The 16168-nt window shown below is 35.1% G+C and overlaps 1 protein-coding gene across 2 annotated transcripts; it reads right to left on the bottom strand.

The window, feature by feature from the left end:
* Window positions 1-1353: 1353 nt before the first annotated feature.
* Window positions 1354-15623, bottom strand: LOC109094818. Of its 2 annotated transcripts, XM_042729333.1 has the most exons (14): window positions 15473-15623; window positions 11894-12365; window positions 11000-11111; window positions 9953-10464; window positions 8500-8579; window positions 8353-8393; window positions 6181-6237; window positions 5983-6018; window positions 5705-5743; window positions 5329-5511; window positions 4942-5223; window positions 4569-4649; window positions 3150-3398; window positions 1354-2278 (listed from the first exon to the last, which is right to left on the bottom strand). In XM_042729333.1, exons 2-14 carry the CDS (start codon window positions 12115-12117, stop codon window positions 1811-1813), a joined length of 2364 nt encoding a protein of 787 aa, XP_042585267.1. In that variant the 5' UTR covers window positions 12118-12365; window positions 15473-15623; the 3' UTR covers window positions 1354-1810. The 2 variants fall into 2 exon arrangements, with proteins under 2 accessions (XP_042585267.1, XP_042585268.1); XM_042729334.1 differs by lacking the exon at window positions 6181-6237.
* Between the last annotated feature and the right edge of the window lie 545 nt (window positions 15624-16168).

Here is a 16168-nt window from a genome sequence, read left to right as displayed (position 1 = left end):
AGACCAAAAGAGCAAGATAAGATTTACAATATATAGATGCCCTCAGAAACACCTCTAGCTTACATCTTCTATTTATAAATAATTTCAGACTATTAGGTATATTTTACAGCTTATATTGTACAGATCTCCAGGGGTAGAGGTTTTAAAAAAACAGCTTTAAACATTTTAATTCAAATCATTCAGGAATGAAAAACAAAATGTTGCACTGAAATAAAAACTAGTTAAATGTTAACTGCACTGATTCATCTCCTAGGCAGAATTACAATACAGGTAATCCGTATAAAGGCCAATCAGTGAAATGTCCTCCGGTCGGATGTCTACTGTAGGCTGCGAATAATACACACAACAGCAACAGCACACAGATGCACTGCGGATTGCTTTATCATGCGTAACACAATTCAGTCACATGAAAGCAGGTGTGATTAACAACAGGACAAAAAAAAAAAAAAAAAAGACCAGAGTGCATCTTCCGTTGCATAAAAACACTCACGTAATGAGAATCCTGAGAAAAAAAAAACACAAGATGTAAAAATACATTATGAAAGACAGTGTGCTTGCTTTGGGGTAAAAATTAAATACAGTGTAAGGAATAAATAAATAAAAAAACTGACGATTTTTAAAGGTTGAATGATTTTGGTTTAAAACTGATTTCAAACAACTTTAAGTTTGAACATACAACCCAAAATTTAGCACAACAAAGGCAGTTCAGAACACAGAAACAGGAAGCCCGTTCTTGTTATAGAACAAAAAAAAATTAATACGGTAAACAGAAACAGGAAGCCCGTTCTTGTTATAGAACAAAAAAAAATTAATTAACGATATTAGCGTCCACACCAGCGAACGATATCTTCTGTTTATTCTAAGCGCATGCTCGTCTGGTGCTTTAAATTCTCGAGCGCGTTACAACAGGATCGATTCTGATTGGCTGTCAATTTTTTTATCGTTCATCAGCTGGAAAAAAAGAATCGTTTTGAAAGTGATTCCAACGATATCGTTTTTCTTTGTCTTTATCGTTATAGTTGTGGTGTGGACGCTGCTGTTCTTTAATACTGAAAACGATATTTAGAACTATATCTATTATCGTTATCTTTATAGTTATCGTCCTTGGTTTGTGAACGGGCCTACACAGAAACAGGAAGCCTTTTGTTGTTTTTTAACTAAGAATTGTTAGTTAGTATATCTGTTTTTGTTTAAATTTGGCTTTTTTTCCTTTTTAATTGTGAATTCTAAGTTTGATTTCTTTTGTTTCTTTTGTTTTGTTTCCGCCACAAAATTAAGTTTTTTTTATTCTATTTTGTTGGTTTATTGTGTTTATATTCCACAATTCTTTTTATATTTTATTTTGAGAAAAAATAGTCTGCACTATTATATATGAACTCAGAATCGCAAGAAAAAAGTTCTGAATTGGTGATAAAAGTTGCACCTTTTTTTTATTTTTTTATCCAATGGTGGAAACTAGCTTCTTTGCATTTCATGGTACTACAGTAAGCTTACAATAAACTACAATAAGGGCACCTGGTTGGTTTAAGGTTTAAATTGGTCCATAAAATGATTGAGAGGTAGTTTAAATGAGAACTGAATGTATTTATGTCCTAATCCCAACTGGAGAGCAACAGAAAGAAGGGATTTTGGAAAAACTCAGTATTTTGCGAGTCCTTTTTTGAATGTTGTGTCACTAACTTCTAAAAAGAAAACAAAAAATAAGCACCATTTTAGATGTGGATTCATCGTGAGGTCAGAAACAGCTCTGACTGCATTATAGGAACTGCTGGAAGAGTCTCTCGAACTACTTATAGATGTTCAAAACCGTTCAACTCTCCACAGGCTGTGTGCATTTCGGACACTGTTCCTCGTCCTTGGGAATGAGCAGATCGCACAGAGCCGCTCGGACGCTCATTCTGGGCTCCCACGGCGGACCCATGTGGAAGTTCTGGTAGCCCTGACACACGCCCATCTCCTCCAAGTCCAGCAAGAGCGACACCACGTCACCGACCGTCTCGAGGCAGGTGGGGTGGCGCGAGTAGACGGCGTGCATCAGCAGAAGAGGCTGGTTTTGAACACTGACCTGGTAGAAGAAGCCCTTCTCGATCTGGACCACCGTGTCAGCCATGGTGGAGAGTTTGGAGCACTGCAGGAGCTGGAGGACGGGGCCTTTGGCCATGACGCCCACCCAGTGAGCGGGCAGCACGGTCTGGCCTAGGGAAGTGAACAGCTCCATCAGGCCTTGGTCTCGGTCGCTGTCGTTCTCTCCTCCCGCCAGACTGAAGATCTGAGTGATCTACGAAAGCAGACGTGACATTTACATGCTCTGACATGGCTGGTAGCTGTGGAAGTCTCTGACTGCGCTGAACACATCTTAAAAGCATCATAATCAATAAGGGTTAGAGGATTTTTTATTTTTGTATACAACGGACAATTTAGACACTTTTGGGCACTTAAAAACATGGGTTTTTTATTTGATGTATGAGGTGAGTTCTCAAGTTTACAAAGGTATAAGATTATAAATAAAACCTAATTTCTGTGAAATAGTTTACTTGAAAGTGTGCTTGTGCTTTAAAATAAATGTCACTTTGAGATGATAATTTTTATGTGTTTTTTTAGTAAAAAAAATTAGGTTTGGTTGTTTTTTAAATTTAATGTATATTTTTTATTTTGTTATTTATTCAAATTTAAGGTATAAAAATAATTAATTAATTAAATTTATAGGAATTAATGAAAGAAATGAATACATTCCTTCAGCAAACATGCATGTAACTGATCAAAATTGACAGGAAAGACTTTTATAATGTTACACATAATTTCTATTTCAAATAAATGCTGTTCTTTTGAACTTTTTTATTCATCAAAGTATCCTGAAAAATGTGTCATGATTTCCATAAAACAGTAAAGCAGCACAACTGTTTTAGAATGATTTGTGAAGGATCACGTGACACTGAAGACTGGAGGAATGATGCTGAAAATTCAGCTTTGCTGTCACAGGAATAAATTACATTTTAAAATATATTCAAATATAATATTTAAAACTGTAATAACATTTCACAATATTATTGTTTTCCTGGATTTTCGATCCAATAAATGCTGCTTTGGTGAGCAGAAGAGACTTTAAAAGCCTTTAAAACCTTTGACCAGTACTGTGAATCCAGACTCACCACCGGCGTGGGCTCCAGCTGAAATTCTGACACGTGCTGTTCTGTGTTCTGAGCTTCTTCTGTGTAATGTGATGGTGGTGATCCCACTCTCACCATCTCAATCTGAAGAAAACCGTTCTGAGTCACATCGTCCCCCATCGGCAGAGAGCTGATCACCTCACCCATCGGCAGTGGACTGGTGTTACACAGAGGTACTGATCCAAGCATATGAGGTGCTGCCGGCACGCCTGGCACGTTGTAGTATAATCCCTGTCAAACACAAACCCTACAAAATTGAACTTTCTCTGGAACCCCCCAACCCCATCATTAAATTAATTTGCCAAACTCCTGGTGAAATACCAAAATGAAAATGAAAATGAACTCACTGAGTTTTGCAGGCAACTAATGAAATGTTTGATACGTAACTAAATAATGTTAGTTATGGGATGCTTAATCGCTAGAGCATAATTACTTCAAATTTGGGACGGCAACATGCACTAACCCTCATCCCATACTTACAATGAGAAGCGCTTATCAATAAAAGAGAAGCTTTAAGGGTAACACTTAACAGGTTTCATTGGTTAACATAAGTTAACCTGAACTAACAGAGAAAAATACTTGTATAGCATTTATTTATCTCTGTTCAAAATCAATTTTTTCTGTTAATGTTAATGAATGGACCTGAGCTAACACGAATTAACAATGAAGAGTTAACTAGTTAACTATTAATTAACGTTAACTAAGATGAACAAATCCTGTAACAAATGTATTGCTCACTGTTAGTTAATGCATTAATTAACATTAACTAATGAACTTTACTGTAAAGCGTTACCGCTTTAAAGACTCCCTGCATTTCCTCGTTAAAATAAAAATGCATGTAAAAAATTTTTTTTTTTTTTTTTTAATGTTTAATGTTTAAAACCAAATGTATTAAGATGACCATTAATAGTACTATCGTAATTTTATAGCTGTAATGTGTGTGTGTGTGTGTGTATATATATATATATATAAATTATTTATTTCTTGTTTGGTTTTATTGACTTTTTTTTATTTAATAAGTTTATTATTATCATTCATTATTATTATCAATATAGCTACACTGATAAATAATTACAATATTTTGGCCATATTGTGACGCCTTACAAACAAGCACAGCAAACCTGGATTTGTGTTATATTTTTTTAAATATAACGGAAATTTTTTTCAGAAAAATCACAACATTTCTTTCTTCCCAAATCATGCAGTCCTAATACTCTGAAAGCAATGTATGATGCTTTGGATAAAAAAAAAAACCCTGCCACATGCATAAAATTCTTATTTTTAAATGAAAGTGTTTTTAGTTTGTTTATTTTAAGGCATGTAACTCTTTATTCTAGATTTGTTAATGCCCATGAAACTCATTTCAGAATCAAGACTAGAAAACGATGTAGAAAATCTCACCTGAGCACCGAGTCCAGAGGTGTTTGAGTACATCTCACTAGACACCATCACTGACCTCTCACTGCCCAAAATATCAGGATCCTATGAAAACAGTTAACAAAACACTCGGAAAGATAATATAACATTAAACACAATCATGAAAACATTTAAGAACCAAATGAATTCATATTTCTGGTGTCTTTGGTGTAATGCTGCAATCTCCTCATATCGAAATAACCATAATTACTGACTCATAAAAACCATTAACTTTATTTTTAATCCCATATCCACAAGCTGGAAACAAGCTGTGAAATGAATGGCAGCGAAATGAGGTGAAAGCAGCATAAAACCACTGTTTTAGTGACTGGTTGTGTAACATTTAACAATCAGAAACCTCCTCTGTGATGGACGGTTCGTCATCATCAATCACGGTCTCAACGAACGCATCTTCTTCATCTTCCTTAAAAGTGTAATTCCATTTCCTCCTTCCTCCCTTCCTGCCATTCATCTTATAATGCCTCAAGTCTTCTTCATCATCATCATCATCCTTATCAGACACTTCGTCATCATCCTCCCAGGGGTCGCTTTTGAATTTCCTTTTTCTTGGTCTCCCGCGTCTCTTGAGCTTGGGCTTCACATTTTTCCTTCTTCGTGGAAGGGATGGATTTAGCATTCCCTGCATGAGAAGAGAACACAAGAAACATCTTGCATATGTGTATTTGGCATGTGATGACCTTACTCTTGAGTGATGCCATTAGATGTCAATCACATAAATACGTACATTTGCTCTGTGAGCATGAAGCTTTGACTGAAACTTGCACTGACGCAAGCGACATTTCTGCCTTTTCTTGTTACTGCCACCAAACTTGGGCTTGTCCATGCAGAAGTCGCATTTGCCACAGTCATCTTCCCGAAGACACGCAACACACTGCCGGCACATCCTGCGATTGCGTTTCTTTGCAGCCTGAAATCAAGAGTAGACAGAGAAAATGTTTTTTTTCCATCATTAACGATTGTTAGATGCAAGCAGACCTTAAAAACAAAGGTTTTAAGTGGTTTTATGAGATCAGCAATATGAAGTATCAATCAGATGACAGAAGAACACGTGTGGAAGATTATCTACAAGAGGTTAGAGATCGTGATGCTGAACCACTCACCCAGTCATCCTCATCTTCATCACCATCAGGGACAAAATCCTAAAAAAACACATACAACAAAAACCTGGATCAGTATTTTAAGCAAAGCACTTTTTTCCTGAATATGTTGCAACAAGTGGTGAAGTGCACTATAAGCAGCACAACATTTATGCCCCAGTCTCATAAATGGATAGTTATACACTAAACTGATTTACACTGTAAAGGCTTGAAGTATGCAATAGATTTGGGGGGGGGGGGGGGGGGGGGGGGGGTTAGCTACATAAAGCATGTACACTCACCGTTTTTACCATTTTCTTGTATTTGGTATGTTGTTTCTGCAGGAGACAGAGTTATTATGTTAATGGTGTGAAGAAGTTCAGCTACTGACAGATTATTTGATGATCTTTGGCAGTGCTTTTGTGTATGCTGCAGTTTCATGTGTCAGCCTAAAAATGTTATTAATGTGTCCGTATTATTTTATTATTGATTATTATTACCAGCATTTGTTTTCTTGGATGTTTTGTTTTCCCAACCTCCCACTGATCCTGCCCCACTGAAAATAATAATAATAATAATAATAATAATAATAATAATAAATACAAACATACAAAAGCATAAAAAATGATGCAAAGGAAATATGATAAACAGAAAATGTTACATTCAACAGAATCAGAAATAAAGTTACTAGAAGATAATAATCAAGAAAATAAAAGAACGAGTAAAGAATGCTACTCAAAGATAATCTGGACTTTGTTACTAGCTACCTATGGTGAGCAAACAACTGTTTTGGCTCATATATTGAGAGCAGAACAAAAAGGAAACTAGGTTGTTTTAGCTCATATATAATAACGCAAAAGTATCGCCAAAGCCTTATACAAAGCAATACTGCTTCACTTCCACTTCACAACGCCAACAACAACACAGAACAGATGAGAAAGGCCATGAATGACTTTCTGGCAAGCACAAAAAAAAAATAAAAGTAAAAAAAAAATCTACCTTCTATGTCCATTAACAAAAAATAATATAGCATTGAGACATGGGAAAAAGCATCCTCTTTACATAGGAAATGCATAAAAATGATATAAATTTGCTAAATATATTTAAAATATATATATTTTTTATTATAATATAAAATATAAAACATATTTAAATATTACATAATTTAAATTATTAAAATATGAGACATATTTAGTATATGCATATATAAAACGTATGCATATGCTAAACTTAAAAACAAACAAAATTGGGATACTTAAAGAAACATTACTACTATATCAAAAACAGAACATGTGTACTGCATTTAATACATGTGTGACAAAACAATTTTGTCAACACAGGGTGTCCGATGTTGCATTTCTCCAACAGATGGACCTAAAAATCAGTTTAAAACGGTCATATACTTTCAATTGATTTATCTATCAAAGTCGAGAGTCACAGTACAGGTCAAAAGTTTGGAAACATTACTATTTTTAATGTTTTTGAAAGAAGTTTCTTCTGCTCATCAAGCCTGCATTTATTTGAGCAAAAATACAGAAAAAAAGATGTAATATTGTGATATATTATTACAATTTAAAATAATTGTTTTTAAATTTATTATACTTTAAATTATCATTTATTTCTGTGATGCAAAGCTGAATTTTTAGGATCATTATCACATGATCCTTTAGAAATCATTCTAATATGATGATTCATTATCAAAGTTGGAAAACAGTTCTGCTGCTTAATAATTTTTCAGAACGTGATGCTTTTTTAGGATACTTCGATGAATAAAAAGTATATAAAAAAAAAAAAAAAAAAAAAGAAGCTATGTTTTTTAAAATATTAATATTTTGTAATAACAATATACACTACTGGTCAGTAATTTGGGGTCTGTATTTTTTTTTTTTTTTTTTTTAAATAAAATCAATACTTTTATTCAGCAAGGATGTGTTAAATTGATAAAAAGTGATAGTAAAGAAAATTAAATATTAGAATATATATTATTATAATTCTTTTTTTTATTTTGAATAAATGCAGTTCTTTTTAACATTTTATTCATCAAATATATTAGACAGCAGAACTGTTTCCAACACTCATAATAAATCAGAATATTAGAATGATTTCTAAATGATCATGTGATAGACTGGATGTTACATGTGACACTGAAGGCTGGAGTAATGATGCTGAAAATTCAGCTTTGCATCACAGGAATAAATTATTTTTTTAAGTATATTCAAATAGAAAACTATTATTTTAAGTTGTAATAATATTTCACAATATTTACTTTTTTTATTTTTTTTTATTTTTGATCAAATAAATGCAGGCTTGATGAGCAGAAGAGACTTCTTTCAAAAACATTAAAAATAGTAATGTTTTCCAAACTTTTGACCTGTACTGTATATATATATATATATATATATATATATATATATATATATATATATGATACATTTTAGACATGAAAGAACACATTATTTTTATCTGTTGGTGACGTTCAAAGATGAAAAAACAAACAAACAGAGAAAGCAGAATGAAAACAGATCAAATCCGCCGATCTTGTTTAACAGATGAATCCAAAATTATGTTTGGCACATGAACTTCCTGTTTTATCCCAGTCTTGAGAATCAGTGACATAAAGGAAGGAAAAGCAGGCCTGACGGCTCTTGCGATGACTATTTAATGGTACACACCTTCCTAAACACAATATTTGGAGGAGAGTGCTTCTTCTCTGCTGCAAAAACGAGAAATAGAGAAATCAGACAACACAAATCACACAAACATCAAACTTATCCTCCGCTGTTTGTTGAAATGAAGAGCGTCATTACAAATTCCCGTACGTTTAATCCTGCAGCATCTGTAGCACAATGTGTCTCCGATCTTCTGAGCAGAAAATGGTCCGCCACAGCTTTCACATTTACTGAAGAAAGACAAACAACTTTGATTTTACCAAGGTCAATTTAAGACCTTTTTAGACCAAGTAAAGGAAATCTAAAGAATACACTGAAGGGAGTATGTCAATAAGTTCTCTAAAAGTAAATATCAAGGGTGCACAAAATTAGTTGTATTCACAACTCTTCAAAGTTTGAAAGCACTACTTTAACCAGCTATTCACTGCCAGTGTTGGGGGTTACACATTACAAGTAATCAGATTACTTTTTTAAGTAACTAGTTAAGTAAAGCATTACTTTTAAATGTACAAGAAAATATTTAGAGTTCATTTTTCAATTAAGTAATTATTTAGTAATAAGTAATTACTTTTAAAAGTAACTTTCCCCAATACTGTTCATTACTTAATTCATTTTACAAAAACAACTGCTTATTAACACTTGCAGAATATCTCTCCTCCCTACCTAGAACCTATAGCCTTAAATATGGAAATAATTTTAATGCACCAAAAAAAAGTTTTCCAGTGTAAATGTCTGATCAAAACTGAGTTTAAGATTAAAACAAGAACAAATACCTGCCAATGAGCTCAGAAAAATTCAAGTTTTGTTAATTTTGCTTCTCAGAAAACAAGACATAATTTCTTCGATTTGCATCCCAATGTTAAATTTAAGGATGTTTAGATATGTGTATAGGAAAACAAAATTTATTAATTTACTCCTGGAGCCATATTGAAATTCCATTATCTCTGGAACTGAGCCATATAGGGCCTTAAAAATGAAGATGCCAAAAGAGAAGTTTGTCAAGACCCAATATCTAAAAGAGCATTAGGATATCTTTAATACTTTTTGAGTTACAGGCCTGCAAACTTTGGTGAAAAAACTTGAAAAGTGCTCTTTGCCCTTTTTTGAATGGTCGCCAATGGCACATAATGCAACAAAGATTGCTAAATTCAACAGATTCTACTAATAGACCTACCAATCTCTTTGTAAAAAATAACATTATAATGCTGCCATCTTTCTTAAGTCATTTTTACCCCCCTGTAATTTGGCTCTGAATCTCAGGTGAGAATTGCCATTTTGACCCCCCTTTACAAAATAGTGGATTACTTAGTAAATGTTCATCCATGACATTTAATATTTGGGCTTTCATCACTGTATATGTTTATCTTTCTTCAGAATAAATATTAGCAAAATCAAAAATTTTAGCTGGGGTAGAGTTGACATGGAATGAACCATTAATGTTTTTGCAATGCATGCTTTGCAGACTTTTTTAAAGACCTTTTTAAGGCCTTTATTTGTGTAAGGCAACTTTTTAAGACCTGCAGAAACCCTGCACTGGATGCATGAAGGATGAATGAATAAAACAGACTTTCTAGGTGGTATAAAATGAGTCAGATTTGTTCACCTGAGAAAAGGAAGACTTTCCTTTAGGGTCGCTGTTCCATTACGTGTAATCTCCGGAAAATTTGGTAAACTTACAGTCTGATCTGAAAATGTATCCTGAGATTTTGTAGGACTAATGGGCTCCAGAGAGGGACAAAGCCAGAGTCGAAGGGGCGGCTCAGTGCCATCGTTCCCCACTCCAGTAGAGGAAATGATCTGTTGGGTAACATTGCCCACTTTTACAGCCGGAGAGTGAATGAAATTCTGTGTGACAGATTTGTCGATACCGAGCGGCGATACCCTCGTGAGGCGCAGAGGGCTGTGAAACTCAGTGTCGGGGATCTTGGAGAGGCTGCTGTCCCCTGTAGGTGAGATGGGGATGAGTCGGGGTCTTTGGGATGTCGACGTCGGGCTGTGAATGATGCTCTGGGGTGTCTGGGGTAAAACCTCAGGCATGCGGGTTGGATCTGGGACGGGAATGGCAGTACCTGATGTGAGACTTGAACGTGTTCTGTCCAGTAGAGTATGAACAGTCTACATATGCCAAACAACCACATAGAAAAGAAGAGAATGTTTTAAAAATATTGTAATAGTAATAGTAATGTATGGTTAAATTTAATGTAAAAAAAAAAAAAAAAAAAAAAAAAAAAAAAAAAAAATTCTGGAAATTTTACTCCTGGTTATTTAGAAACATAGCAGTCTTAGCAATCTCAACTAATTAATGCATTTAAACAAAAACCTTAATTATAAAATTTACATTTACATATAACAATTGAGCATCAAATCGGCAAATCAAAGCATATAAGAATGAATTCTGAAGCATCAAGACTGGAGTAATGCAGAAAAATTTCAGCTTTGCATCTCAGGAAATAATTACAGAATATGTCACAATATTGCTGTTTTTATCTGTATTTTTGATCAAATAAATGCAGCCTTGGTGAGCATGAGAGTCTTCTTTAAGAATCATTAAAAAAAATCTTCATTCCAAACTTCTGACCCATTGTGCATACATAATATTCTCTCTAATACTGCAAACAAAACCCAAATCAAGACAGATAGCTACACAAACCTTAGTTTTAGGGTGATCTGCATGCAATCCTTTCTTGAAATCTAAACGAGTAAGTCCCAGTCTAGCATTTCTGGCAATCGGAGGCCGACCTCTGCGTCGTTTTACTTTAGGACTGTGAGGATATGAAGAGTACGAAAGTCAGTTTATCAACTGAACATAATAAACAGGTCTAAGGCTGATGTTACAAGGTGCAACTTTGGCCAATGTTGCTGTCAACATGCAACCAGGTGAGACACAGGGCCCACAACCAATCTAGCGTATCCAGATAGAAATTTGTCACACATTGTCAATGGGAAAGTGTCCAGGCAACAAACAAAAAAATTGCATGGAAAAATTGCTCAGAAAGTTGCCCTGTGTGTCATCAGCCTAAGGACAGTTATTATCAAATTAATTTAAATGTTCATATAAAAGACTCCAAAAGTGTGAGACCACTTGTAAATATGCTTCTATTTAGCACTTTTTTATTTTAATAAAACATTTAATCGCAAATATTCATTGTAACACTTTGAGTGAAAAAGCTAAACAAAACAATGGAATGTATTTCTGAATGTCTTCATATTTGGATCGTCTTGTTTTGAATTAATGAAAGCACTCCTGAAAGTTACATGAATAAAACTTGATAATCATATTCTATAGCATGATTTGAGAAGCTTCAAATGGAAGCAAGAAAATCTTATCCGTACAAATCTTTACAAAGGAATTTTATTATTTATATATGAAATATTTTTTTTTAAATAGTATTTTACTAAATAATGTTTTTTTATTTTTTATTTATTCATATTAATTGTGTGACCTTTACACACTACTGTATTGTGACATAATATTGTTATACTTTTAACACACACTATAATATATCCTACTAAATGCAAGCAAAAATCAGGTATAAGCACATACACGTCATTATTGGTCTTTCTATTGACACCTTCACCACCATCATCTTCATCCTCCTCCATTGGCTTCAGCCAGTCAGGTAGCAACTCAACCGTCACCTGTCCAGGTGCGCTGTTCTCCACTGCATTATCCTCAATCACAGTAACAACGTCTGCTCCAACCAGCACAGTCTCTTCCGGTTGCATCGTCTCCGGTTCAGCTGACGCCCTGTTCAGCTCATCCGTCATGTCTGATCCCGTTCTCTGGATTCTCCTGTATTACTAGCAGATTTGTGAGACCAGTGGTTTTGAGTCATGCCAGGAAGAGTCTGGACGTTGAACCGCTGGCTCACATTTTTAAATAAGAAAAATGACTTTGCTGTCCACAGAAGTTGGAAGTAGAAGTTTCATCGTTACGAAGAGCTTGGGTTGCATAAAATGTCAAAACTCCAGTGTTTCAACCATGTCTTTAGTGGTTATGAATTATTATATCATACCTGTAAGGAGAATGTAGATATTAGAGGGAAGAACTAAATTGAACATCAAATTATAGATGCAATAAAATTATTATTCCAGCAGAGTCTGTGGTCATTTTTCTGGTTAATGTATTTCTAAACAGAAAAAGCAAAGTTGGCACATCAACGCTCCAAAAGTTGAAAAATATTTATGTTCTCACCACAGGTGACGTTTTGAGCCTAGAAGCTCTTCATCAGAGGCTCGAAACATCACCTGTGTGGTGAGAACATAGCTAAATATTTTTCTACTTTTGGAGCGGTGATGTGCCAACTTTGCTTCTTCTCTTTGACATTGATTTTGTGGTTGAGCAAAACCCAAACTGAGCATTTTGCCTGCTGGATGTGTGCACTTTGACTATAATAAATAATGTATTTCTAAAGACACACTGAATTTCTATCGACACACTTTGTACTGAGCTGAACTGCAAAGTGACATGTATCGTCACTAATGATTTAAGAATTTGCCAGAGAGAAATATAATTTTTTACATGTTCACGTACTTGCATCACGATCTGCATACCACTATTTTAATAAAACATTAAAGCAACAGCTTCTAAGAAAGTCTTTGCCCATGCAACGTCACCGATGTAAATAAAACCCCTCTATTAAATTAGGCTACTGCAAAGACTCAAGCTAGCAGAAACACGTTAGACTAGCGTGAAGGAGAATATTTATAGAACGGGGGTGAAACGAGCGGTTGCCATGGTGACAGAATTGCAGCGAGCCCAGCAGCGACGGCAGGGAGGTCGAACCAAATGGGCTGAGAACATTCGATATCTGCAATGCAGCGCAATTACTATTGCAAAGAAATCAGCAAGCAGCCAGCGCTTAATGGAAAATACTTCATTTCCTGAAACCCTACTTGTATGTAATTAAAACAAAGCAGACCAATTGTTTAAGACAACTTCAGTTTAAGAAAACTGCTGAAAGGTTGACCAAGGTATTAAGCACTTTGACAATTAAAAGAACAATATAAACCCAACAAAACAGATGTAATCAACATCTCAGCAATAATAAAATCCCGCTGTGGGTTTTAGCTCAAATCTGGGTCACAGGGTGATTTGCATGTTGTAAAAAATTATGATTTCAACAAAGCAAGTCAGTAATCAACTCACAGAATCGGTTCATTAACATTAAAATCTCAAGTGCTGAACTAGCAAATTTCAGTCATCTCTCGTTTACACAAAAAGTAACAAACACAGCAGCTCGTTATCAACCTAATTTTAATTTCGTCATGCTTTTAACCACTAAGAAGAAAATACACTGAACTGGCAATTTTCAGTCATCTCTAATATAACCAAAATTAACAAATGCTGCGGCTCATTGTCAAGACAACTTTAGTTTCTTCAGCTTTTCCAACGACTAAGAAAAAAATATACTAAACTAGAAATTAGTAACTAGTCATCTCTCACACGTAGCCAAAAGGCAACAAATACAGTCACTCATTATCAACACAACTTTAAATTCCTCATCTTTTCTAGGTACTAAGTATAAAATGTATGACAATTTTCTAAAGAAAATATGCAACTGTGGTGGAGCAGAGTCTCCAAATATGTCGGGAAGTCGTGGCCTAGTGGTTAGAGAGTTTGACTCCTAACCCTAAGGTTGTGGGTTCAAGTCTCAGGCCGGCAATACCACGACTGAGGTGCCCTTTGTTCACAGTGTGTGTGTGTGTGTGTGCACTTTGGATGGGTTAAATGCAGAGCACGAATTCTGAGTATGGGTCACTTTCATATGTTTCGTTAGTAATGATCAAACTGTGAACTCTTATGGATAAGCTCATTCAAAGTAGTCACAATTAATGTCTGTAAACACTTGCAAACAGTACATATTTCTACAGATATTATTGCAAAATATAGGTTTGACTTAGCTGCTATACAAACACAAACGTGTTCCACACTAAACACATTTATTTAATCAATCTATTCTGAAATCAATATAAACTTGTCTTAATTACACTCAAGAGGACATACTTAAAAACTTAAATGTTTAAAAGAATCCTAAAAATTAATTAAATTTAAAATTGAAAAATGAATTACAAATTCCTTCTGATGGGATGCAACAGAAGCAAACACTTTCTCGCTTGCATTTTGAATATGCCATCATCAGATCAGCGTTTATGATCATTTGGGAATATTGCGGTGTTGCTCTGGCAGTGTTTATGAAAAGTGCATTGTGAGAAAAAATAGTCGATGTTTATGTTTTAACCACCTTTTACGATAAGCATTTTAGTATGCCCCAAGAACAGTGACGTTTCATAGACATAAGAAGTAAATATATTCTGCATTGTGCATTATATTTAATATTTAGATGTGTTAAAAGTTGATGATGTGTTATTATTATTATTAAGCATTTATGTTTGCAATGTAATCGACTTCGCAGAAGCTTTGATTTATGTTACTTTTTTTTTTTAATTAGGCGACACACTAATTGCAAGTTGATTTGTTTGGACTCGTGGTCTTAGTACCGAAAAACGGAACTAAAATAGCGCTATGCACTCAAATAAACTTAAAACTTAATGTTATTAAATAGTTTGTGCAATTCTTAACATTTCTGTCTCGCGACAACGTGGTAAAAATGAACGGTGAACAAAACAAACAGATCGTAATAAATCGACACGAGTTTCGCCAGCCTCCATTACAGATCGCTGGAGTGAGGAAGGCTGTCCCGACACGCGATCAAAAACACGTCCGGTAGAACGTGACATTTATCGACGGTACTATCAAAGCTCGCGCGTTTCGCAAGCGTGTTCCACTGGCAACGTCCCTTATTAATTATGACCGATTTTAAAGACACGATAAGTTTATTTCGCACGACTCCACAACGTCCATTTCGCTGTGCTGGATGAGCTTAAGCAGCACCCCCCCTTCACTGTTGACCCTCCCCTTCCACACTCCCTTTCAGCGATGCAGCCTCGCAAACGACTTTCCGAACGCTTTCTGCTGCACGGAACCACGCCGATCTTTCGATTCGTTTACTGCAGCGATATCTCGAAATTATGACGCTATCTGCGTCCTATAAGCACGCGTTTTTGCCATGCACAAAAACAAACAGAGCACCGAAGACCTGCAGTGTTTAGACATTCTTACCTCATCGCGTCTCGCGCAGTCGATCGAGCCGTTCTCTCCGATCAGCGATACTTTCGGAGAGCTACGTTACTGCGCATGCGCGGACACAAGCATCGTAGGGAAGCCGATCTTAAATGGTTTCGAACAATTAAAAATGTAGCGTTCAGAGTCCTTGCAGTAATACTCCTTTAATGTAAAACAATAAAGCTAGAAATACGTAACTGCAGGTACTCGGAGTCTGTTGGTTGGTCTTTCTGATAAGCGTGTGCGAATATAAATAATGTGACGTTAATATGAAAAAAATCGCCGACTCGCGCATCGCTCCGATGATTTACGTTTTCTCGATATGACGTACCATCGCCCTTTATCAAAAATAAATAACACTAGATTTTGTTCTGAGCATATTTGAGTTTAGTTTTCGGAAATACTTTAATATTTGGCGCTTTAAAATAACGTGCTGTACAAAATGCATTTGCGTGTACTTAGAAAACAACAAGAAAACTATTTATTTAAAATAATTACTTGTGATTTAACATTTAACTTCTAAAATTAAAACGCCAAAAATTATCAGGGTCAGGTAAACGTATATCTTTACCACATTAAAACTGAAGGGCCTTTGCGTTTTCCCACAAATAGGCCTCTATTAAGTGAGTTATATTTAATATTATTAAACATTTCGCAGTTCTAGAGAAAGTGGCACTTTATCATTTATTCTCT

The sequence above is a fragment of the Cyprinus carpio genome, chromosome B8, assembly GCF_018340385.1.
Source record: "Cyprinus carpio isolate SPL01 chromosome B8, ASM1834038v1, whole genome shotgun sequence".
In the NCBI taxonomy this organism is placed as follows: domain Eukaryota; kingdom Metazoa; phylum Chordata; class Actinopteri; order Cypriniformes; family Cyprinidae; genus Cyprinus; species Cyprinus carpio.
Note: the sequence above shows the minus strand (reverse complement) of the source record. Positions and strands in the feature narration are given on the sequence as shown.